Source organism: Solea senegalensis, linkage group LG8, assembly GCF_019176455.1.
Source record: "Solea senegalensis isolate Sse05_10M linkage group LG8, IFAPA_SoseM_1, whole genome shotgun sequence".
Classification (NCBI taxonomy): domain Eukaryota; kingdom Metazoa; phylum Chordata; class Actinopteri; order Pleuronectiformes; family Soleidae; genus Solea; species Solea senegalensis.
The window spans coordinates 13,224,177-13,249,604 of record NC_058028.1 but is presented as its reverse complement, the minus strand read 5'-3'; the positions used below and the strand labels follow the sequence as shown (position 1 = coordinate 13,249,604).

Below are 25,428 nucleotides of genomic sequence, written 5' to 3'. Positions count from 1 at the left end.
GTAAACTTTGCAGTGCGAAAAAAGAGACTGTTGTGAAGTCAGCAGACAATCATGTGCTTTTAACTTTTGTTTCCTGTTGAACTCTTTCTGTGTCTGTTTACTAGCTCCAGTAGAAAGAGGTTTGCCAATAGAGTTAAGTAAACAGGGACTGGGGGTGACTGACACATGTTTCCAATGATTGTGAGCGTACAGTCCATCATTACTCTCTCATTCTCTGGTCTCACACAGCACTGGCAACATGAAGCTGCAGGTCGTCGTGCCGCTGCTCGCTCTGCTCACTCACACTTTGGCTGCTGAAGGTGAGTAACATTAAAGTTTACTGCGTGTATGTAAAGAGGCGATACAGCAGTGTTTCTGACCGGTGAGAGGATTAATAATGTGTGGACATCACTGACATACTGTGTCCTGTTACATATTGATATTGACAGAACAGAGTTATTTGTGTGGCTACATATCAGGTTGTGTATTTGCTTTATCGACAACAGCTTCATGTTAAAACTATTTACAAATAACACTTTTATTTTTAGTGAAACCTTTACACCATAATGTCACTGGAATGAACTCACAAATAGATACTGACAGGACAGTTTTGGACAAATTAGTCAAATACTTCTTTTTATACATTTATACACTTTTTTGTGTCTGATTCCAATACCAATATCACAAACTATCTACTGATACCAATATTAGTCTGATACAGTCATTTCAGACCCTCTATGAATTATAAAGCTGTTAACAACACGTTTGTGCTGAGCTGTTTCAAAGACAGAATTCTCCAACTGTATAACAAATATTCTTCTCCCAAAAAGAAGAAATGAACAGCCCAAACATCACTCAGCTAAAATGCTTTTGCTGATTTGTATTTACATTTTTACAGTACATAGTGAAGCATGCGATGTATAGATTTTTTGGATTTAATTGGATTTTTTATTTTTATCTGTCCAATATCCGATCCAGTGATTTTGACCAGTATCAGACTGATACCAATTCCCATCCCTAGTTTAAATCCCTGGTTCTTCTCTTGTGTAATCAGTGTCTTAATGATTCTTGAGTGTCAATTAATATACTCTTTATTTTTGTGGATGTGGTTTTCATGTAAGCCCCCATCGGTTTCTACCACACCCTCACTCATAAGTTTTTACTCCATTTTCTTGTTATTCTTCTGATATTTTTTGCGAAATCAATAAAATAAATACAATTCTTAGAGAAAGCCCATTACTTCAAGCAACGCAAGTATAAGTATGCCTATTTATAAGACATTTAATATACAGAGAGGATAAATACTGTTATTCTATTAGAATTGAGATTTATTATCTTAAGAAGGGGTTTCATCAGGTCAGAGGAAGACTTGTAATGCATGAAATAAAACGTGTTTTCTTTTAATCTTGTTGAAAGAGTCCTGTATGGGTCGCTGTGAAAATGGCTTTGACTCTCAGAGGCAGTGCCAGTGTGACTCCATGTGCAAGTATTACAAGAGCTGCTGCTCTGACTTTGACGTCACCTGCGGGATGATGAGTAAGACTTTTCTCTGCTCAACTTACAAGTGGTCTAAGAAAAAAAAAAAAAAAAGGATGATCATTTTTATCCCGCTTTTTCAGCTCGTGGAGACACATTTTCCTTTGCAGAGGATGATGATGATGATGATGAGGCGATTGAAGGCACCACACCCTCTTCCAGACATTCGGCACAGTCTTCTACTACAGTCAGTAGTCAGATGACACCCACACAACAGCCCGCCTCTGACTTCAGACCACAGCAGCCTCCAGAAACCTCAGTAGAAATGAGCAAACCGCCACGACGCACGGACACCATCTTTCAGAGAGTCCCCGTAAGACAGAGGACACCCACTTCACCCACTGTCCTCTTCACAACCCTCGTCCCTGAGACTGACACAGCAGCTGAGACGACCACTGTCCCGGTCACCACAGGCCCCACTGAAGCCCCTGACCCAGACGCTGAAGTCTGCAGTGGGAATCCGTTTGATTCTTTCATGCAGCTGAAAAATGGCTCTATATTTGCCTTCAGAGGTGAGCGATTCTTGATCTAACAGTCTGACAAATCAAATGTTGTCATCCTAACTGGTTTTTACAATGACATCAGGCAGAAATACAGCTCTCGGAAGCATTTATTTACACAGCCGCATCTAGATTTAATCGTATAAAACACAAGAATAGCAAGTGCAAGGCAGTGACTTTTAATTGTTCCCCTTAGTTGAGATGTATGTTTGGTATTTCTGCAGCTTTTTGACTGTTTGCTATAATCCTATTGTTCACAATTTTTAATTTAGGCCAACATCCTCAACTTGAAATCCTTGAAAATGCTTGTTGTGTTTCTGAGGTTTGATAATTGCTTACATTTTGGATGAAATGCTTGAAAATGCTTGAAATAGTGACAATTTTTCATTCACAACAATTCGATACTTAGAATGAGGAATTGAATAAGTGAAAGGAGGTCCCAACGAAAACTGCTCTGCTTGGACCTCGCTTGACTGTGATTATTAGAGGATCATTTTGAGTTTGTATGTAGTCATATATAGTACATGTACCACAGCTATAAGGGGCAGGAAAAGCATGAAAACTTAAAATTGCTTAAAAATGCTTGTGTTTGTTTCCTAGGGAAGTATTTTTTTGAACTGGACAACAAGTCAGTTGCGCCTGGTTATCCAAAGCTCATTAAGGACGTGTGGGGCATCGACGGGCCAATCGACGCTGCTTTCACTCGAGTCAACTGTCAAGGAAAGACCTACATCTTCAAGGTGGGGGACACAGAAAATGATCCGTTATTGATTTGACCAGCATGTGAGAAGACTATTGCTGTGATTAACTTACTGTTCAAATGAATCAATAGGGAAACAAGTACTGGAGGTTTGATAATGGCGTCCTGGAAGATGATTATCCAAGAGCTATCAACGTGGGCTTTGACAAAATCCCTGATCACGTGGATGCAGCTTTTGCCCTCCCTGCCTCTGGTCACCACGGAAAAGAGAGAGTTTATTTTTTCAAAGGTGCAGATCCAGAATTTTGTATGAACATGTGATACAGTGGAAATTCATATACATAGGTCCACAAATTTACTGAAATTGGCTTCTTTTTGCTTTCTCCAGATGATCAGTATTACATGTATGAGTTTCTGCACCAGCCGTCACATGGGGAGTGTATCACCATGTCTGAGAGGTTCCCCTCCACACTGTTCAGGCGCTACACTGACATGTACGACAACAACTATGAAAGTTTCTTCAGCGAGCTCTTCTCTGACTGTGAGTTGTTGATCATTTCTGATTTCTTGGACTGGATGCAGGTGTTTATTTCATGCTTTTTCTTATATATCTTACTTCAGTGCCTCAGCATCATGACCATCACCACTTCATCAACAAAGACTGGAAGGGCCTCAAGTCCCCGGTGGATGCTGCCATGGCAGGCAGGATCTATGTGACTCCCCGGAGGACGGCGCCACGCCGCAACGACTACAACCGTGACCAGTGGTGGAGCCAGCAGTATGGACAGCAGTGGGGTCGCAGGAGGCAAAGCCGTTCACCCTTCTGGGGCTCCATGGCTGAGCAGGGGATGAACATGGGTCAGGAGATGGCTGAAAGGGGGATGGAGCTGGGACGGAGGTTGGCAGAGAGGAGAATGGAAATGGAGGAGAGGCTTGGGCGAGACTGGGACAGAAGGCGGGACCAGGACTGGGACCAGGACAGACGGAGAGACCGATACAACCAGAACAACAGGGGCAACTACGACTCCAGATATGACTGGTCGCACTGGGACAGACAGAGGAATCTGCCCACCCAGAGCGTCTTCTTCTTTAAAGGAGGTAACACGGCAGAGGACAGACTTAGTCACAGAGAAAACAGTTCCAACACAATATTTATTCACTTAACCTTTAGACCTCAGAATGTTGCAACTGGAGTTGTCAGCATGGCCTTACATGAATGTCCTGTGCACACAAACACTGAGAACACTGTCAGCGCTGCTACTCACCATTACATTTGTCTTTAAAATGACATAGCATCAGAAAATGGTGTCCAAAACCTACATTTTTTTATGTTTTATTTAAAATTATATTAAAAAATGTTATTTAAAACATGTAAATTATTAATAATTATTAATAATTATAGGATTTTCTTGGGCTTAAAACAGAGAAAAGAAGGAAAAATTCCATTACCTTGTGACCTTGTGAAGCATCACTTTTCATGAAGAGAGAATGAAAAGTTGACAACAACAACATCCCGTGTACTATCATATACTCATGTTATGGACACAAATCAAAACACAATTTATTGTCAAATTGGGAAAATTCATTAAATCACAGGTGAAAAGAATACAGAGAAGTAGCGTTTTAGTGTATATAAACAACAAAGACAAACCTTCAAATGAAGAGTTAGCAATTAAGGCATAACAAGTTTGTTAATCTGTATGTTGTAGTGGTTTTATGGCCATGAAATAATCACTGTCCTGTCTTGGTGTATAGTGCTGATTCCTGAGTTATTTGAGGTTAAATGGAAATAAATAAAACAACATTTGTCGGGTCACAGCTGTACACAGCATCTGGCAGAGGGAAAGGGAAGTCATTCATTTTAATGTGAAATAACTCATTTCACATGCTGTGTATTAGTCCACATGCCTCACATAATTACAGTTCCCTAATCCACTCACCGTTATGACCTCAATGAGCTCAATGACTGCCTTGTTTATGTGTTTTCTAGATAAATACTACAGAGTGGACCTGAGTACCAAGAGAGTGGACCCTGCCATGCCTCCATATCCCAGATCCATCGCTAACTTCTGGCTTGGCTGCTCAGACACCAAAGGAGCAGAGAAGTAATATTGCGGTACATTTTCACTCAGTGCTTGCTGCAAAATATGTGTCAGACATGTTCAGTGTAACAAATGAACTTTAGTGAATATCGATTAGTGAGATCCATGTGCTGCTTGTTGTGGTCAAAGTTCAACAGGTTGAGCTTCTGAACTCTGACCTCCTTCTATCAAACACGACTGATAGTGTAAAACTGTAAAACATTGTTTATTTGAAACACTCATCATATTTTATACATTCACAGTTTGTCATTTAAGTGTGTTGAATCCATTAAAAAAGAAGATGACTGTGTTTACATTGTTTCTCTTCATTATTATTTGTGAACATATATACAGAGATGTGAAAATATAAAACACCCTAGGTACAACACAAGAGGTCATAAAAATTAATTTGCGTGTGTGTTTTTAACCAGCAGCAGCAGCAGCAGCAGCATGATATGAGGTCAGAGGTCACCGACAGTTTGGTTTATGCTCCTGGTTGTAGATGTGAAAACACTCTCAGGATTCAACTGTTATGAATACTTAGAAAACAACCCTGGTGGATGGTTTGGCCTTTTACAGGACATTATTTTATTATTATATAAGGACTTATTTTTGTTTGCATGTTCATGACTTGTTTTTGTTCGTAATAACTTGTGTTCATGGTAAATAAAACGTCAGGACATCAGAAAGTCTCATTCTGTAAACACTGTGCTGAATTCCTGTTTCTATGTTTGTCCCCTTTCTAACTCAATAAGCAAACCGAAACACAAATATTACAGTACTTGTTCTCATATAACGTATAAACACTTGCATTACTGCAGCAAATAAAATCCATTTTCAGTCTCTTGTTCAGAGTTAGGGAAGCAACAAGGCGTGTGTCTTAGGAATTAAGCAAAACCTGTTATTTATAGTAGCGGGTTTGCATCTGTGACAGCGTCATAAAAATAAATAAGTACTGTATCTGTATCACAGATTGTATATAAGAAAAAGGATGGAGTATTCCAGTTTAAAAAGGAAAACAGGAAGTAACAGTTGGTGGTTGGGATTTGTTAACATCAGTAAACATTTTCCTGATGAGTTAATGGTCTCAATCACTAGCTTCAGGTCTTTTTTAAAGCTTCAAATGTTGTCAATTCTGTTAAGTATGTTCCCATTTAAAGGAGAATGGACAATAAAGCACAGCATATGAGTGGACACCAGCGCAATTGACAGCTAGTACAGTCCAACAGGTGCCTGGTTGAAGGAGACGTCAGTGAATTTCCACCTTTACTAACTGACATGAATGACGCGGGTCAAATCTTGAATCTCAAGGCTACATCACGGAGGATTGCTTTGTCCATTTTTATACACAGTGTGTTAAGATCAGACCTGCTGATGACGTGGTTGAAGTGGAGGTTATGAGTGGTTAATCAAGACATTTTCATAGCAAGGCTCATCACTTCCACTGACCACTGCTCCTTCGTTGGTGATGACCTCAGTCAGACTCACAGCGTCTCCTGTTGGTCCCACAGTAAAGTAGCTGCTCTCAGTCTGTCCTGTGCTGGAATCTTGCCCCGTGTCGCCCTCAGCCATCAGAACTGACCCCGAGGAGGTGGCCGAAGCCACCTCTGGCACGCTTTTCAAAATGGACGACAGCGGCCTTTTCGGTGTGCTGCTGTCGGGTAGTGGAATGTCATTGGTGTTTGTTGTATCACAGGAGTTGTGGGCAGCATGCTTCCGCCTTATGGGCTTACATACAGCGGCAGGAACCTCCCCTCCTGATGGCCCTCCCTGCTCCCACGCACTCACCCGAGCTCCGAGCTTCCTCCTCGGCGGTTTGTAAATCACCTCTCCTCCCTTGGTTTTGACCTTGCTGGTCTCCTGCTCTCTTTGTCTCTGAATACTGCCGAGTCTTCGCAGCATGGCCTGAACGGGGCCGTCAGAGCTCGTGTCAGAGACCGGTCTGCCCGCTTTACCCACTGTCACGTACACTGTGGTGACTTTATTTGGAGCAGCGACCTGAGCGCCGGAGTCAGATGTTGACAGCTGGTTCCCTTTTTGGGCAGCTGTGTTGGACGTAGTCTGTCTCCTTCCTGCTGAGCCGGGGACCTGGGCGGTCACTCGGGATGGGGTTCTATCTTCTTCCTGGTTCCCTGCTTCATAGATTGACTCCTGGCTGTCTGTTGCATCCACCTCATCTTCCCTCTCACCAGCCTCTGCTGTGTCTTCTTCTCCGGGTCTCGTCGCACTTCCCTGACTTTGGAGGGCAGACAGCATCAAAACACCCCAGGGGGATTTAGGTTTGCTGCGGGGGAGAGCGTCCTGAGCAGATCCACGTCTTTCTTTAGGGCTGAAGCGTGTGCCCTCTGCAAAAGAGACAGATGGCCTCTTTGACTTGGCAATGCTGGATGTGCGTGGGATGTTGAAAGGTGAGGTGATGTCCTCGCTACTGAAGCCAGATGGGTCTAAGAACATGTTACACTTTGAGCTCATCTCCTGGAACTCACCGCCTGCCACCGCTGGGATGTCTGTCACAGTCGTGGACAGACGACAAAGGACATGAATGGGAAGTTCATAGCATGAATTATATGGGCCATGCAAATGCAGCATCTAAAAACTCTACCAATCAAAACATGGGAGCTGCTGAGATGACGAATGAAGTTGCCACAGCTCATGGTTCAAATTATGGGGAGTGAAAGGGAGCACGGCTCCTCTAAATAGGACACAAACCTAAACACCTACTTTGAGACATTGAGGTGGAGCGCTGAAACATATGCACAACGAGGTTCCTGAAATAAATAAACCTAATCATAGTCAAATATATCAATATGCATTTATTTGCTCATTGCATATCAATTTCCAAATGTTTGTCAATGTCTCCACTAATAAAACTAATGCTATTGCTGCTGTTGCCACCCATGTGTGGTGACGCTGCACTCAAATCACCCACATTAATGTTACGCGTGCATTTCTTTGTGTTTGTGTGTGTAAAGATGCTGCATGTGAATGGCCCTTTGAAAAATACCAGTGGGCACTTTTGCTCACCACCACAGGAGGGCAATGAAAATGTTGTGGAAAAAAAAAAAGTGTCCATACCTTCTCTTGGAGGAACACAGTAGAGAGCCTCTCCCTCTTCCACGTCACTGTCAAAGGACGACCCCTCGGTCACCCAGCCTGAAGACGGAGGCTCGATGAAGCTGTGGTTGAAGGTCAGCTCTGGGTCGTGGTGAGATACTGTGTGTGTGTATGTGGCACGAATAGAGAAGGAAATGTTAGGCAAATCTAAACAAAAATCCTGTTAACTTTATATTACAGATATATTACAAATGTGTCCCAGTAAGACTGACCAGTGACACGAGGCAGACCAGAGGACCAGTTAGAGATACACGGGAGAGCAGCGCTGATGTTTGCCAGGACGCTGTAGACATGATATTTCATCCGAACAGACAATCCTCCCTCAGCCACAGTTGCACTAGGAGTAAGATTAGAAAGTATAGTCTGTAATAATTTACACACTTAAGCAGTGAATGATGAGGAAAGATTAAATAATCAGCGCTAATTAAGGTCCCTGAGTGAGTGACATTTGTGTGACTTTCTTATACTTTAACCTGACTACATTTTTAGACCAGTGCGGCACAGACCTGTTTTTGCCATCAGCAGGACCTCCTCCGCAACACAAACAGCAGCAGAGCACAGCCAACAGCAGAAGGAGCAGAGGGACCAGAACACCTGCCAGTATAGCACTCCTGCCACCTGAGAGACACACACACACAGAAAGATAGAGAGACTGATCCATGTGCAAGAGGATGATGCCTGGATGACTGGATGCATGGATGCATGGATGGACGCATGGACGCCTGGATGGACGCATGGATGCCTGGATGGACGCATGGACGCATGGATGGATGGATGCATGGATGGATGCATGGATGGATGCATGGATGTTGAACATACTGTTGGGGCAGACTCCAGTGACTGGATGGCAGCTGACTCCCTCACCACAGTCACAGACAGATGAGCAGTTGAGGCCGAACTGAAGGGCAGAGCAGCTGCTGTTACAGCTGGAAAAATACAAAACAGAAAGAAATCACACAATTGCATCATCACAGCAAACAAACAATTGAGTGTTGAGTTACGGTCTGTTCAACAAATACTGGAAGTGAACAGCGATGACTGATAAACACCGTGGTCTCACAGAGAAGAAAATTAAAGGAATGATTATGGAGGTTCTGCATAATTTAAACCTTTAGTGTTCAGAGGGACATTTTGTGCCATTCTGTTTTTTTATTGTCAAGCCATTTTTGTTTTGAATTAATACAGCTCAAATTTGCCAGAGGATATTCATTTTTGGAATGATTTTGAGGTTATATTTAATATTTCTTAATATATATTACTGTAGTTTTTGGGAAGGTGACATTTTCTGCCACAAGAACAAATTAGTCTGTTTTTTAAAAAATCTGACACTGCAGAAGAAAAAAACAGTGCATGAAAATAAATGTTTCTGCCCATTATCTACCAATCTTTGGGCCTAATAATAATTACAAACAAATTATCCTTCAAATGAATTTTCTGAATATGTTTGTAAAAATATATTTATTTATTTTTTCATAAAACAGTTTGTAAACTTATTGACCTTTGATGGGTTAAATTCTCAAAAATATAATTATATTTGATATGTATATTTCAGGCTGAAGTAGTTTTAAAAGACTGACTCATTTAAAGTGGAAAACATATTAATATATAATATTTTTACAGCAGTTTTTGGGAATGTGACATTTTCTGCCGCAAGAAACAAATTGGTCAGGAGATTAAAGGAACTCTTAGGGGTTAACCAGTTAGCATCATTTTACTACACTTTACTGCCAATTATAAGGATTTATATGCTTACATTTCATCATTTCCTTGGTTTGAAAACTCAACAAACCAAATTCACATTAAAATTTGGACATTTGTCAGTAATATAACCTTAATTCACGCAGTCATACAAACTCAATTATAATGACTTATGGTTTAAATCATGCACAAGAAAACTGTATGAATCTATGAAAAGAAACAACACACTGACAAAGGCCACAACTAGGGTCGCCACCCTTTCTGTAAAATAAGGATTTGTTAATATAAGTGTGTTCCGTATCTGTTCAGTACAGAACACTATCTTTCAAATCACTTTGTTTCTTATTTTTGATCATCAGGTCAGTGCAAAACTATGACAGAAAAATTACAAATGATTTGTATGAGGGAAAAATAAAATCATCCTCCTGCTGTCAGTCCCTCCTCTCCATCTGTCTGTCATTCATTACTTTCCAACAGAATATGGGCATTTAATTGGTCGTCCGATTCCCTGTGAGTCCTGAGTGTCATAGCGATGGAGACACGGTGAGGTGTTAAGATAAAATGGCAACAGGCAAAAACATGATAAAATGATGATATTGAGTTTTAAACTCATATTTTGTTGAAAAATTCACAAACACAGAAATACTATTGTGAAAGTGAAAGTGTGGGGGTAATGTAGCCTACGTAGAGTGCAGCATATCAGGTCCGGGTGCAATATGTAAACAGTATAACTGTGAAATAAGAATTTTAAATTTGAAGGTCTCATGTGTAGCCAAGAAACTTTGTGTTGCAGCTTTAAGGATGAAAACCTTTCACTGTAGGTCTTTAAGATGATTCTACAACTGGACTGTCTCTGTTTCATTTAAAGTTACACCACTGCCTTGTTTATGTGCTTCAACAAAATGAATTAGAAAGCTTTCTTTTCAGCCCAAAACAACTTTAAAACGTTTGTGAATTGTGAAAGATTTGTAATTTTGCTACAGATTTTATACAGTAAAATAAAACACTGATGAAAAACCTACTGTAGTTTCCATGTTTGGGCAGTTTTGGCTACTGAAACCTGAATGAGTTATTTTGGATTGGCCTCATGTTGTCCTAGATGATCTGTGAGCAATGTGACTAAACTTCTCTTGTTTTTATTTTCAAAACATTTCTCTCAGTTTAAATATTTCTCTAAGAAACTATTCCCACAGTCTGCTGCCCCTCATAACCATTTGGAATCCAGAAACCATAAGCTGGGATAAAGAGAAACTCTGCTTTACCGGCCTGCTCACCTCTCTCCCTGGAAGCCTGGCTCACAGACACATCTTCCTGTCACATGATGGCAGTTACCACGGATACAAGGATTACACAGGAAGCGGCAGGCGTCTCCAAATCTTCTGTCAGAGCAGGCGTCCTCACACCTGGGTGAGACAGGGAGTAACGACACTAATACACACACACACACACTACTCATTTTCAAAACTGCTGTGGAAGTGTGAAATATGCAAAGACGGGATAAAAACACAGATTCACACAGAATGAGCTTTAAATGATTACTATGGACTATAAAGGTCATTCCACTGGTTTTGCTTATATTGAAAACTGCAAAAATTAATACTTTTTTACCTCCAATTGCCTATTAATTAGAACAGGCCATACTAAATATCCTAGTAATACATTTTGTCAGGAATTTATTTGAAGTAAATTAGCTGAAAAATAAAGGAAACCACATTACCAGTATTTGTGATTTGGTGGATTTAGGCAGTAATTAATCATTTTTAAAATTAACGTATTAAAGTACTGTACTTCACTACATTTTAAATCACATCCGTTATGGAGTATAACAATCTTGTTGTGACCTTTGACCCATTTTGGCTGATACATTATGTGTTTATTTTATTTTGTCAGCACTTTTGTTAAGGTTTGCCTTTAATTAAAAACATTAAATGTAAGATGTGTGTCCCCCTTTGCACATCACAAGAAACAACGAAACAACCACAACCCTGTTAAAAAGTAACTTTTACTCTGAGTACATTTTAAACAAGCTACTTTTTTACTTTAACCGAGTACATTTTTAGACCAGTACTTTTTCTGATTTTTTTATGAATACACCCGTCAGTGTGACATAAAACATATTTACACACCTGGGTCCAGTCCATCCAGGGTCACACCTCCAGCATTTCCCAGTTTTGGGGTCACATGGTTCATTTTTCCTGCAGCGTGGACACTTTGCTTGGCAGCCATCACCATAAAAACCATTTGGGCAGGGGCGGTCACACAGCGTCCCATTCCAGCCAGGCTCACAGGCCTCACAGGCTCCGTCAGTGGCAGAGCAGATCTGGCTGTCTTTACAGTACCCGCAGCTGTGGACAAAGTGATAGAAGATGACATAAACAACACATGTGTGTACACTTCACCTCTACACACACCTACCTCATTTTACACCCGCTGCCATACTTCCCAGACTCGCAGGGCAGGTTACAGTAGACACCCTGGAAACCTGGCTGACACTGACACTGACCGGTAACTGGGTCACAGCTGCTGTGCGTGAGGTCACAGTTGCATCGCCGGTCACAGCTGGGTCCCCACCAGCCTGACTCACAGTCACACACACCTGTGCGTTGATTACAGTCCGACAGGTAACAGCTGCAGGTGACGGGACATTTCAGCCCCCAGTGTCCTCGCTGGCACTGACACCGGCCCGTCAGCTGGTCGCAGCCCGGGCCCACAGAGCCACCGCTGACACACTGGCACGGTTTGGAGCAGGTTGGGGTCCACCAGCCTTCATCGCAGGTGCAGTTGCCATGGATGGGGTGACAGTGGCCATGGCGGGTGCACTTGCACGTGTACTGGCACAGTGGACCCCAGCGGTTAGAATTGCAGGTGCATTCACCGGTGGCAATGTGACAGCGGCCGTATGGGTGGCACCGACATGCCTGGCGACAGTCTGAACCCCAGAACTCAGACGGACATCCTGTATAAACAGAGTGTGTACAGTAAAACTAACTGTATACACATAAACACTGTGTGACCAGTGTAAAAAAAATGGTGGAATCCAATACATTTACTCTGTATTACTCTACATTTCAGAGAACATTAAGGTACATTTTTCCCCACTTTACGTGACATTTTATTAGTTACAGTTCAGCCAATCACATGGCAGCAACTCAGTGCATTTAGGCATGAAGACATGGTCAAGCTGACCTGCTGAAGGTCAAAGTGAGCAAAACTGAGACAGAGTATAGTCCGAAAAAAGAGAAAATATACAGCGAGCATCAGTTCTCCGGGTGAAAATGCCCTGTCGATGCCACAGGTCAGAGGAGAATGGCCAGACTGGTTTAAAATGAACTAGAACAACCATTTGCTACATTCTAGGCACACAGAAAACGATCTCTGCACATGTCGAACTTTGAGGATGAGCTTCAGATGGGCTGCAGCTACAGAAGACCAAACTGGGTGTCACTCCCTATTCGGTGTCTAGTGTACCTAATGAAGTGTATTTAGAAGGCATTAAATGGAGCTTCACACATGGAAAGAGACGGAACCAGGACTACTGGACTAGCACTTGATTCGGCTTGTGTTCTGAACATATTACACATCATTCATCTGCGGTTCAGTGTAACTCACGTGTTTTACAGTGAGCTCCGAAGTAACCGGGTGCACAGCGACACACACCGGGATACACACAGATCTCTTCCTTTTGGCAGGCCTGCTCGCCCTCACACACAGCTGCACGCACACACACACACACACACACACAATCACAAGCAACAGTAAACAGTAAAAACAAGGCAAAAGCATCATTTCTAGACATCTGTGCAAAAGATGTTAAAACTCACGTATCGAGCATTCGTTTCCCTTTTGACGCCACCCAGTGCAACAGACAAGGGTAGAGGAGTCTCTGAAAATACAGAAAATCAACGGAAAATAAACATTTTTGAAACACAAGACACTGTAATAGCCAGGGAAAGGAGATGTGTGGCAAAGGAGGGTAGATTTCCTAAAGAAATACTGTATATCTCACAACACTAAAATGTATTTGAATGATTGATCATTCTTCATTTCAGTTTATTTTCATGGGTAAAAGAACATCTAAATCATCTAAATTCCAAACCAAAAAGGGTGTAGGCTGAAGTTAAAGCTTATTAACACCTTGCTATTTACCTTACAAAATCAAATTTTTTACATAAACATGGTTATGGATACACCACCAACTACAAATGATGTTAGTTTGTGTCATTGCTAGTTTTATCATTTTTCCATTAATTTCTTAGTAGTATTCTCCTCAGTTTGACTGACAGAAAGAGATTTTTAACAGTTGTTTGAATCAAATGATCCTCTTAGATTGTAGTGACTTCTATTTAAAATTAAGTAATTGTCTTGAAGGCTAAAATGCCGTCACTGTTAACCATAAAATGAAAAAATCAACACTTGTGAGTGAAGGTGAAGTTGTACCTGGTGTTGAGGCAGACGTTCTTCCCAGCAGGATCCAGACTGAGTGAGGAGGACAGGGAGCAGCAGAGCAGAGCGCTCAGAGCGCTGAGGAGAAAAACCATCTCCAAACTAGTCCAAAACCAAATCCTGGTTCACCCACACCTCAAGGTCCCGTCGACTCCTAACTTTTTTTCTTCTTTTTTTTTTATTCCTCTACACTTGTTCTCATTCCAGTCGGAGTGAGAGTCAGTGTCTCTCTCTCTCTCTCCGTCTAACCCTCCACCCTTCCCTCCTTCCTCTTCTCTCTCTCTTTCTCTCCTGTGAGTCTTCTTGTGGCTCCGGTTCAGCCCGAGAGGTCTAAACCTTTGAGTTTCCTCTTCCCATTTCCTGGGGAAGTCAGAGCCACTTCCTTCTATTCAGCCAGACACAGAGCTTTTTAAAGATGGTTGAACACTAACACACAAAACTCGCCGCACACACACACTGGTGGAGCACATAAACAAACACACACACACACACACCCATACACCCTGATGTCCACCTTTTTCCCAGAATGTGTTGTTAAGATTCCAGGAGGTGATGAAGAAAGCGTTATGTGTCATAGTTACTCAGTGACATTACAGTACAGCAACAGTACAGTAATCATATAGTAATCATTTTGAAATAGGAAGCTGATGACATCTGATCTTATATCAAGTTTGGTCATTTCTAAATCTGGTGCTTCATTTTTGTTTCATCAATGGAAAACGCAAGTCTGTGTTGAAAGGATTTTATTAAATTTTGACGCAAAAATACACATGTGGACTTGTTTTTGTCACCTTTTTCAATAAAGTACACTCCGATGGCAATTGAGAAATTGAACATGCTTTTGTGAGCATAAGCGTTTCACTACGAACATGCTTACAAAAATATACTGCAAACAAGACACGGTCTGATTTGAAGGTCACCGTCTCTTAGCAAACACAATAGCAGTGGTCAGCGTGAGTGCTGCTCTGGTCAGACGTCACAAAACAATGTTCAGATGTTTCACGTCAGTTGATGTTGGAGAAGAGAAAATCCCCACGCCTGCTCTCGCTTCCACAAGGAAGCGCACGACTTCCTTCACAAGTGAACTGACCACTCAGCAGAGGCTGGAACAGCAGTCCTCAAACACACCGCAGCCAAACACTTTAGAGCAGTGAAATGACTGATGATTAAAAAGTTAAGAAAATATGCTGTGTTTGAACACATTTAAGGCTTAATTTATTAAAATACACTCACCGCTGGAAGAGTCTGGTACAATGAATTACAACAACTTTGCACTTCAAATAGTATTTGTCAAATGAAACAATGCCCTCTAGTGGGTAAGAGGTTAACTTAATATAATGTTCAGTTTTAAAACATACATACTGTATTTGTGATGTCTTTGGATTTTTGGTTTAAAATGGCTCTATAAATATCTACACCTAAATTCATATTTTCATTATATAAAAATGACCAACAACAAAAAAAACAATGAGGAAAAATATAATTTCTCTATTAATACTTAAATCAAACAAAAGGAAGAATCTTTTGTCTTGTGTCCCTCAGCACTGTTTTTGTACAGTAGTGAAACACTGTTCCTCTTATTTTCCATTTCTACTGAAAATATATTTAAAAAAAAAAAGAATGGGAACTGAAAGTTAAAATAAAGCTGAAGGGTTTAAACATTCATACATTCTTGTCTCACACTCACACAGTGCTTTTGTGTCATTTACACTGGGGCTGCACTCAGACGACCTCCTGACCTTTGGACTGACCCACTGACCTCCTGACCCTTACTGAGCTACGACTCAGCTGAGAGAGATGTTGTGACTGACAAGAGAAATCGGTTTCCAAAACCAAATGGTCTTGAGTCAGTGCCAGTTCAGGGAGATGGTTGTTGCTCCGTCTCATCTGTGGCCTCCGAGTCTCCGATGATCTCCCAGGTGGAGGCGGAGTTGGTCATGTGGGCGGGGCTCCGGAAACTGCCAGACCGCGTCAGGAAGCCAAAGCTATGAAGGAGAAGAGATAGGCCTGTGGTCAGAGCTGCAGTTGGGGATTAAAGCTAAATATAGACCATCAGCAGCAACAAAGATCAGCAGGGGGAGATAATTCACAGATGATGTGGTTCTGATTCTGGTTTTATGGCAGTGGTGGTGGTTTTGGACCATTTTTTTGTTTGTATTGTCATTGTTTGGTCCCACTAGAGCCACAGCCATTTTAACATGATTTATCTGGAGAGGCTCTGTTCAGTTCACCTAAGTCAGGACAGTTTGACAGTGCACAAGCAAGCACCCTGAAACTGAAGAAGCTAAATGGAACTCAGCCAGCATCAATCTGAATGTTTACACATGTGTTTTTTTCACCTTCTGTGACCTAACAATGCTGCAATGCACCTGTGCAACAGATATACACTTTTCTTTTCTTAAAATCGACTCAGACTGCAGCACTATGAATCAAAAAAATTGTTTTGTTATTAAAAAAAAAATGAATCAGTTTATAAAGAGCATCATACCTTACAAATCAGAATACTCTGATTTACTCCACTCCCCAACCACAGATTTTCCACACTCACTCTCTGTCCATGTCTCCACATTTAAATGATCAGTTACCTAACTTGAAACATTAAACAAGATTTAGACAACTCTCTCTAGGGTTTTACAGTGGAGAATGTCCAGACTGTAAATGACAGAAAGGCAACAACAACTTGTTAGAACCACGGTGTGAAGAAGACCATCTCTAAACACACCGGACCTTAAAGCAGCACCAGAAGACCACACATGGGTTTCCTGTGTACCTAAAAAGTGGCCAGTGAGTGGACTTTCCAATGAACAAAAAGCAATTTCATACTCGGCTCAACAGTGTTTTCTAGTTTCAAGCCTGTGCAGTTGATTGTCGCAGTGCAGCTAGATGTTGTACTCACAGATGCTGAATGCGTGACTCTGCTGGTTTGTCAGTGATGTCCACTTGAGGGCCGTCTACTTCTGTTTGTCCATACAGAGAACTCCTGTCCTCCTCGTCACTGCAGAGGAAACAGAGTGTGAATGAAACCGCGGCCTCTTCTGGACCATTTTACTATTGGATCATGTGATGTCTGTGTGTGCTGGGTGTTAAGCGAGAGACCTGCTGCTGCATTCATGGACAGAAATGCCGAGCATCTTGGCCTTAATTAGTTTTCTTCTCTTTCTGATGGCTGAGCGGACGGCCTCCAAGAGGAAACCCGGACACCGCTCTTCATTTAGGATTTCCCTGCAGAAAACACGTAAAAGTTACACGAGGAAATTCCAAAACTGTGAAGCGCTCTACATCCACACATACACAAAGATGGACACGCTGATACCTCTGATAGTAGTTGAGCTCCTCCTGCACCAGGAACAGGTTGGTTTTAAGCTCGTTCCTCTCAAAGATGATGTCGCGCACCTCCTTCTTGGTGAAGCACGGCTGATCGGATTCCTTCTGATCACCTGGTGACTTTCTTGTCGACTCGTGCGCTGTTTGACTTGGACTAGACTGAAAAGAGAACAGACAGCCGTCAACTGTAGGATATTTACCTCAAACCACAGACACCATGTCATACATTGGGCTCAAGGGAAGGGGGACAGTGGTGTGAACTATGCAGATGTGATCAATTTGAAGAAGTTGTTATAATATAATTGAGGAAGAAGAAATGTTGAATTTACATATAAAGAGAGGACAACGAGAACACAAAAAAATGAGGTGATCGATTACTAAATTAATCGACAACTATTTTGATAATCGATTAATCGGTGCAAAGCTTTTTTCATGATTAAAACAAGATTTCCAATTGTTTAAGCTACTTACATGTGAGTATTTTCTTAATTTCTTTGCTCTGGATAACAAAGAAATAATTTCTAGGTTTGACAAACACCAATCAACATTTTGTAAGGTTTTCTGATATTTTATGGACGATTCATTGAGAAAATAATCGACAGATTAATCGATTATGAAAATAATCGTGAGTTGCAGCTCTAATTACATCCCATAAAAACAATGAGAAACCAACACATTCATTTCTGTTGTGCAGCTTGAACAGCACTGTTATTTGAATAGACTTGGACCTACACATACCCTGCATTATATACTGTACATCACTGGCCTCACAGTGAGAGGAGGAAACAAATAAATATAGCATGCATACTGGGCTGCTGCTGCTTCTGCTTCTGTCCAACTGAGCCTGAAGGTTTTCTATGTCTTTGGTTTTCTCCTTCAGATCGGCCTCCATGTCGGCCTTCCTCTCCACGACACTTGTCAGCTGAGCCTGCAGCACGTTCTGCTTGTGCCGCAGCTCCGCGTTCATCTTCATGAAGCGGTCCAGCTGCTCCTGGAGCTGCACACAAACACACAGGGATTAGGCTCCTTTAAATGAAGTTACTTTTTCTGGTTGTTTAAAGGAAGTTTTTTTTAATTTGTGTCACTTCAGATATATATCTGATATGTGACCAGAGTGAAAATGGTCATATCCAAATGTGCTCATCATGGCAAAATCAAACCTGCAATGGAGGAATTTGTTCTCTAGAGCTAAATCTCACGCATACATTTTCTCTGACAGCTTCAGTTATCTGTTGGATTCTGTTTTTCCCGCCAAATATAAATTCAGCCCAACACAAAATCAACAAGACAGGGCTGAATTAAAAAAGACCAATGATACCAGCTGCACAAGAGTGGGCTGAAAATGTGTCCATGCATGGGATTTGGAACAAATGTCTGGGGGAGGAAGAGCAATGGGCTTGAAACTGACACAGTGTCAACACAAGTGCAGCATTCATCTTAAGGATGAAAACAATTCCAGGCATCCATGAGTGTGAACGGTGAAAGGTCGACGCGTTGACCGTTTATCTCTCTCTCTTTCTTAAAGCTAATCATTTACAAATACACACCCAGTTATGGCTGCTATTTAAAATCATGTGATTGTGTTCTGGTATGTGTGGAAACACACACACCAGTCACTCACTCACACACAGTGCAGTGGCTGTGTCTTCGGGTACAAACTCTGCTCAGACATGTTTTAAATGCAGCTTGATAATACTCGACTCGTGTACAGTAAGTGGATTATCTCTGCACTCCTGGTTTACAAGTGAACACAACACCTGTCCTCTGTTTGTCCGTTTAGATGATACAACTTCTCTATTGACAGTTAGGAGGCGATGTGTGTACAGACATGACAAAATGTACAGCGTCAGCCTTATGGCAGCACGAAAGACATTATTGTTTTGGTTTGGAAAGTCCAAAGTGAACCTCGGCAGCTCCAGCTACATAGTGTTTGTGTGTCCATGTATTAAAGGCGTCACATGCAACAGCTAAGATGGCTGCTCTCACTCTGCTGTTACAGCAGGGGAGGCAATTATCTGGGGCCCCGAGGTCAGAGTTGAGGGGGCCCCGAAAATAGGTGTTTAGATTAGTTCACAACAGTGACAAGTTAATGAAAACCCCCTTAAATGTCCAGCGAGAATTTTGTAAAATCTAATGGACCACATGGTGGCCTCTGTAAAGCAAGGCTTATTGTAAGCTACAAAAACACTTTTTAAAGCCATTATACACTTTTAATTTTAATTTCTGTTAATAGACCCTCCTAAATGTTACGAGTTTTACAATCAGCTGTGTACAAGAGACTGGTTGAAAACCCCCAAAATAAGCCCAATTTAAAAAAGTCTCTAAAGTCTTTAAAAGATTCAGAACACCAGGCTGAAGTGATTCACAGCTGTTTTACAATCGACACAATTGTTGTACCTCAGATGTGATTTTACGTTCAGACTGTGTGGACACAGAATGTGTGAGCATACATTTTCAAAAATCAGATTTGTGCCACTTCAGGATGTCGTCCTCTATTAGATATTCACCTCTGATATGTGACCACGCATTATGAGTCACGCATAAATTCTCAGACACTTTATGAATGTGAACCATCAAATCTGGACAATGAGGCTGGTCATCTGAATGTAGCCTGTGTAGCCAAGTGTTTGATCAATGAAAAAGACAAATATTTGACTTTACATTACATTACATGTCATTTAGCAGACACTTTTATCCAAAGCGACTTAAAATGGAATTGAGTACAATCAGCCAGGGGTGGAGTCAAACTTGCGACCATGATGTCTTTCGCACACAGGGTACCGGTCTTAACCACTGAGCCACTCCACTCCAAGAGCTGTCGTTAATGAAAATGTGTCTGCAAACAAAGGCAGAGACATCTTCACATTTGGAGGTGTTGTGCGTCTCCTTACCGCCTCCACCTCTTTGGAGATGGTGGTGATCTCCTGGACCTTGGCCCTCAGCTCATCTCTCTGCTTGTCCACCACCTGCTTCAGCTTGAGCATCACCTCCCGCTCCTGCCGCTGGTCACGGTCTAACACAGCACACACACACACATGATCAGGTAAATAAACCTGTGTCTGAATAACTGTTTTTGCTTTGCCATTAGTATCAACACTGGTATAAATGATGGATCGTCAGCTAATGCGAAACCTCAGATATGGTATTGATAGTGTTATACTGTGACATAACCTATCAAGTAATAAATGACAATGGGAAACGCATGGAGAAGAATGAGGCCGTAGTCGTTTTGTAGCATCTGGGAAAATGTAGACAGTGGCCATGAATTTGGACATGCAGTGAAAACCACAGAAAATCAATTATTTTCCTTAATTAAGTGACAGTTTAAGTGTTGTTTTTTTCTGGTCCCAAAAATGTTGATTGTAATCCTCCACACTTAAGAGGATGGAAAATCAGAGAGCTTGTTTTAATTATTAAAAAAACAACAAAAAACAGTCAAATAGATTGATCAATAATCCCAGTAGTTTAAGCCCTACATTACACAACAGGTTACACACACACGATTGCACAGACTTAAGCGTCCAGTGCGTAAGAATGTAAACAGGTTGTAACAAAAAGAAAGCTTCTCCACTCACTCCGTACCTTTCCCAAACGCATCAGTGAACTATGAAGGGCCCCACTTACCAGAGAGGAATAATAAACTTTTAAACATCTCCCTACTCTACCACTCATTCTCCTTCTTTCCTGTTTTTGTTGGTGTACAGTAAGGTTCCGCAGCTAAACACAGAATTCACATCACAACTTCTTTCGTCAAATAAAGAAAATATAAAAGGCTTATCTTATTTTAGGTTGATTATACAAACATGCTTCTGGGTAGTATATTTAATTTCAGCAACAAAAAAAAGAACCTTTAAAGGTTACATTTTGTCGAAAATGAAAGTGAAAACATTGTATTTTTAACAGCTTGCTAATATAGTGTTATAGTTTTATTTTTATTTTTACAAAGCCAGTAAATCCACTTAACTGTAAGGGAGACTTTGGATAATCTGCAGCAATTGAGCTTTATTTTTTTCAGAAGGGCTGACGATGAAAAAATGTTGTGCAAACATACCAACACGCAACCTTTGATTCACCTTGTGTGAGTCTCTGGATATCTCCAAACCTCAGTAAATAAATCCAGACAGACACCACATTCATGTTTGCTCCAGTAAAAACATAATGTGCATTTTTTTATATATATTGCCAAACTTCAGTTCCTCTACATTAACATGAAATATGGAACATCACATGTGAACTTTGCCTCAGCTGAACGAAGCACGTGAACCTGACGACAGTCGCATTCAGCTCATAAAATGACTGATCACGTTCACCTTGAGAAGTGTAAAAGACAGGGTGTTATTTATTGTCAGTACAAAAAAAACAGAGTTAAAGTGACTTTTTCTGCATCCTGCAAAAAAAAACGTTTGTAAATGAACAACACCCTTACTACGTCCTCTCATACCAGAGAGAGGTTCCACTGCTTTGATCTGAAAAGTCGCTGCACAACAGACAGAACAAAAACTAGTTTGACCGCTTTTCACTGTCAGTGCGTATGACCGTTAACCCACTGCTTTAAATCTGTACTGTAATTGGTTTCCAAAGTGTAGGAGGAAAGTGAAGATAAGCAAATGGCCTTAAGGGTGACTTGCTTATTTATCTTATGTCAGGGTAAGGAACTCTTGAGGGTTTTCAAGGGATCATTAGGGAACTCAGACTAGAATTACAGACAATTCTCTTTGCGAAAACTCACTTCATGTTCCTCTCTTGTAATTTTATGGCACTTTCATGTATTTTAAAACCCACTATCACAGAAAAAAGCTCCTCATGATGCGTTCAGGCTTCAAGAAAAGTTAAGTTTTTATGGAAAACAAAATACATAGATAATATACCTCCCTGCGCATGGCTGCCTTTCAGCCTGCTGTGCAGCTCCTCTTTGTCCTCCTGGAGCTGCTGCACTTGGATCTGCAGCTCCTCACACCTCCTCCTCCACTGCTCCTCTTTCTGCTGCAGCTCCTGCTTGAGAAGACGAGGACAGAGGGTTAAACCGTAAACCTCTGACACAGAAAAGCAAACGTTCAGAGGAAGAAGAAAAACATAACACAATCTGAATTTTATGTGAGATGGAAAAGTCTCTGGAGGATCCGTGAATGTGGCTCTAAGCACAACAGCTGGTGTCAAAATGGGTGTGGTGCAAATGTTGTGTTGAATTCATCGCAAGACAACTCAATAACACTTCTGACTTCTGTCAACCACACCTCTTTATGTAGTCTCTCAGCCATGTTTAAACATACTGATGGATGAACAGTAACTAAAACATACTGCATTATAGTGAACTGTAACACATCTGGACGATTAGTTAATTGAACAACCAAAGACATTTGAAAAATAACTTTCAAAAATACACAGTACACATCAGTAATACACAGTATTGCCTGTAAAGGAGGCCTGGTCTCCGATTGGTTGGGGCGACTTGAGACTCACGTCCAATGTTTCTTTGCTCTGCTGTCTCAGTAATTCTACATTTCCTACAACTTTGTTTTATGTCTGCTTTACCACTTCTTCAGCAAATATCTTCAGGAACAAGATGTGGTATTTTATCTCTCTCTCTCTCAGCTTATCTCAGGTGCATGTCCAACAAAACTCATCACATTTCATAAATTTTAATTTTTCTGTGTATTCATAGCGTACAGTGAGAGGAAAATGTGTAGTCTGGTGGTTTGGTGTAGGCCCCCTTTTTCCCTGCAGGCCCAAAACTCTCTTGAAACACCCCTGTATGTACTCCACTACATTTCCTCTAACTGTCTTTGTTACTCGTTACTACCAAATAAAATCAGAAGAAGAAGAGTTGGTAATCGTGTGTATTTATGTAGAGCTTTTCTAGTCTTGAGCAGCTTTACCCTATAATTTTGCCATTCACCCATTCACACGCTTCAACATGGGGTTAAGTGTCTTGCTCAAGGACACATATAGACTAGCAGAGGCAGGAATTGAACCCACAACTCACAAACTCAGCTTTTACTGAGCGACCATGGCTCAATCCTAACTCCTCACTGTTTTAATACATTTATACCAGAAAATTAGTTTTGATACTTAAGGAAAGTAAATGTCATATACTTTAAGACTTTTAATTAATATTATAAAAAAGTGACTTCAACTTCTACCAAAGTAATTTTCTGGTAAGATACTTACTTTTACTTTTACTCAAGTATCACTTTAAGGTACTTTACACAAGACTGGCTGTAAGTAGGCAAGAAACTTTCCTGTCACAATTATCCTGGACAAAATAATGGCAATAAGTTAACATATTATTACTATAACAGAAAAAAAATGCTTAAAATGTGATAGTTTGAGTGTTTTAGATTCGTAAAGGGGCAGTGACAAAATCATGCCACTAAAGATAAATTTCTTTTAGTGGAGATTTTTGAGCAAGAGGTCATGTACTGACTGGAAAGATGCAGGTAAAAATAAAAGTGAAATTGGTTTGGTGTAAACAACTATAATTACATGTGTATCAACAATAGTCAAGCACAGTTAACTCAGTTAAGGCCCCCATAAAGGCTTGGTCCGGCCCTGCTTGTGTAACAGATTGTTATAACACTCTATTATTTCTGTGTATAAAACTGTTATTACAAACATAGCAGTTGTTTATAATAAGTGGTGATTCTGGAAGGATCAGCACCTCTGTCGTGTTCTCTCACCCGTGTTTGGTTCCTGTCGCTGTTCTGGTCCTCGCCTTCTTTCCCTCCTCGCTTCTTCTGCTGTTGGACCTGAATGGCCTCAAAGGTCTTGAGCAGCTCCTCTTCCCTCAGATTGTGAGTGTGGTTCCTCGACACGAAGCTCTCCAGTAGCTCCAACACCTTCACTATCCTCGGCACCAGTCCCAGCACGCTCTCTTTCCCGTAGCCGTCGATAAGTTTCTCCACCTCAGCGCCGATCACTTTGGCTATTTCGTACACGTCGTCCAGAGTCAGAGCCGAGCACGTCCTGTCAAAGCAGCTCTCCGTGTGCCTGCACTCTTCTCCCGCCGCTGGTGCCTCCATGTCTCAAGCTTCAGCTGCTACAGAAACCACCGACAGTGTCTGAAAATGATAGTGAAACACATTGAAAGCAGCGCTGCTAGTGTTCGCATTAAAGGCGCGTCGAGGACGCGTCTGAACTTGACCTGCTCCGCTTCTCCTCTCTTCTCTTCCGACAACACGTCACGCATGTAATCGCTACACAGACCATAACACAGGAACACGGAGTCCTGTGTCCTGAGAGCAGCCGTGTAGCACAGCACAGAGCTGGACAGCAGCAGAGCAGCGTCCCCTCCTACTCTGCCGACCAATGTAATGTGAGCAGCTCTACATACGTACGCTAACTAAGCCGCGAGCATAGTAACGCAGCCATGAAGCAGAGCGTGAACACTGGGTTTCCTGTGTAGACGAATGCTGACGCTTTGAATTGCTCTGCAATAACCAGGGGCGTTTAAAAGGACTATGGGGGTGGGAGGGGGCAGGCAAAAGGGACCCCCAGGGGCCCTACATTAAACATTCCTTGGAAACACTGTCCCAATGGTCAGCCAGTGACCAATGGCAAAGAGCAAACCACGTCTCCATTGGCATTTGTCAAGAAAAAAGCAGTCTTGTATAAAGTACCGGAAAAGGGATATTTGAGTAAAAGTATCTTACCAGAAAAGTCACTTTTTATAATATTACTTAAGTACAAGTCTAATTATACTTAAGTATCAAAAGTAATTTTCTGATATGAGCCATGGTAGCTCAGTGGTAGGGTGAGTTGCCTTTCAACGGGAAGGTTGTTGATTAAATTCCTGGTCTGCTAGTCTATATGTGTCCTTGAGCAAGACACTTAACCCCATGTTGAAGTGTGTGAATGGGTATGAAAGATGTGTGAAACAAAACTATAGTGTAAGACTAGAAAAGCTCCATATAAATACAGACCATTACCTACTCTTCTATAATTTTAGAGTTAATGTAGTGGAGTTAAAGTTGTTAGAGATATAAACAACAAAGTAAAGATACATGCATTTTGTACAGTAACAAAGTACTTTATGTTATGTTATATTACAACACTG

General features: G+C 41.3%; 3 protein-coding genes across 6 annotated transcripts; 1 reads left to right on the top strand and 2 right to left on the bottom strand.

Annotated features, from left to right (window-relative positions):
* Positions 1-200: 200 nt before the first annotated feature.
* vtna (vitronectin a) lies at positions 201-5,106 on the top strand. Of its 2 annotated transcripts, XM_044031894.1 has the most exons (8): positions 201-299; positions 1,396-1,515; positions 1,599-2,027; positions 2,616-2,755; positions 2,848-3,004; positions 3,104-3,256; positions 3,337-3,813; positions 4,706-5,106. In XM_044031894.1, the coding sequence occupies exons 1-8, from the start codon at positions 239-241 to the stop codon at positions 4,822-4,824; spliced, it is 1,656 nt and encodes a 551-aa protein (XP_043887829.1). In that variant the 5' UTR covers positions 201-238; the 3' UTR covers positions 4,825-5,106. The 2 variants fall into 2 exon arrangements, with proteins under 2 accessions (XP_043887829.1, XP_043887830.1); XM_044031895.1 differs by lacking the exon at positions 1,396-1,515.
* On the bottom strand, positions 5,004-14,669 carry scarf1 (scavenger receptor class F, member 1). 2 transcript variants are annotated; one of them, XM_044031893.1, is made up of 11 exons: positions 14,046-14,669; positions 13,430-13,491; positions 13,218-13,319; positions 12,024-12,564; positions 11,735-11,953; positions 10,883-11,011; positions 8,730-8,836; positions 8,417-8,528; positions 8,123-8,247; positions 7,872-8,009; positions 5,004-7,141 (listed from the first exon to the last, which is right to left on the bottom strand). In XM_044031893.1, the coding sequence occupies exons 1-11, from the start codon at positions 14,144-14,146 to the stop codon at positions 6,192-6,194; spliced, it is 2,586 nt and encodes an 861-aa protein (XP_043887828.1). In that variant the 5' UTR covers positions 14,147-14,669; the 3' UTR covers positions 5,004-6,191. The 2 variants fall into 2 exon arrangements, with proteins under 2 accessions (XP_043887828.1, XP_043887827.1); XM_044031892.1 differs by having other exon boundaries at positions 5,004-7,303; positions 14,046-14,668.
* A 108-nt stretch (positions 14,670-14,777) lies between these two features.
* On the bottom strand, positions 14,778-24,787 carry LOC122773308 (Rab interacting lysosomal protein). Of its 2 annotated transcripts, none has more exons than XM_044031896.1 (8): positions 24,053-24,787; positions 22,244-22,370; positions 20,267-20,388; positions 18,184-18,372; positions 17,365-17,534; positions 17,148-17,273; positions 16,948-17,046; positions 14,778-16,036 (listed from the first exon to the last, which is right to left on the bottom strand). In XM_044031896.1, the coding sequence occupies exons 1-8, from the start codon at positions 24,392-24,394 to the stop codon at positions 15,910-15,912; spliced, it is 1,302 nt and encodes a 433-aa protein (XP_043887831.1). In that variant the 5' UTR covers positions 24,395-24,787; the 3' UTR covers positions 14,778-15,909. The 2 variants fall into 2 exon arrangements, with proteins under 2 accessions (XP_043887831.1, XP_043887832.1); XM_044031897.1 differs by having other exon boundaries at positions 22,244-22,367.
* Positions 24,788-25,428: the final 641 nt, after the last annotated feature.

Bases quoted from the DNA above. Each gene is read 5' to 3' on its own strand.
- vtna (XM_044031894.1), top strand. From the start codon at position 239: ATGAAGCTGCAGGTCGTCGTGCCGCTGCTCGCTCTGCTCACTCACACT. The intron at 300-1,395 runs GTGAGTAACATT...TCTTGTTGAAAG, and splicing joins TCACACTTTGGCTGCTGAAG to AGTCCTGTATGGGTCGCTGT. The intron at 3,814-4,705 runs GTAACACGGCAG...TGTGTTTTCTAG, and splicing joins CGTCTTCTTCTTTAAAGGAG to ATAAATACTACAGAGTGGAC.
- scarf1 (XM_044031892.1), bottom strand. From the start codon at position 14,146: ATGGTTTTTCTCCTCAGCGCTCTGAGCGCTCTGCTCTGCTGCTCCCTG. The intron at 8,010-8,122 runs GTCAGTCTTACT...ACACACACACAG, and splicing joins TGGTCTGCCTCGTGTCACTG to TATCTCACCACGACCCAGAG. The intron at 7,304-7,871 runs GTATGGACACTT...CGACTGTGACAG, and splicing joins CTGTGTTCCTCCAAGAGAAG to ACATCCCAGCGGTGGCAGGC.
- LOC122773308 (XM_044031896.1), bottom strand. From the start codon at position 24,394: ATGGAGGCACCAGCGGCGGGAGAAGAGTGCAGGCACACGGAGAGCTGC. The intron at 17,274-17,364 runs GTATCAGCGTGT...TGTTTTCTGCAG, and splicing joins GAGCTCAACTACTATCAGAG to GGAAATCCTAAATGAAGAGC. The intron at 17,047-17,147 runs GTCTCTCGCTTA...TTTCCTCTGCAG, and splicing joins GTCCATGAATGCAGCAGCAG to TGACGAGGAGGACAGGAGTT.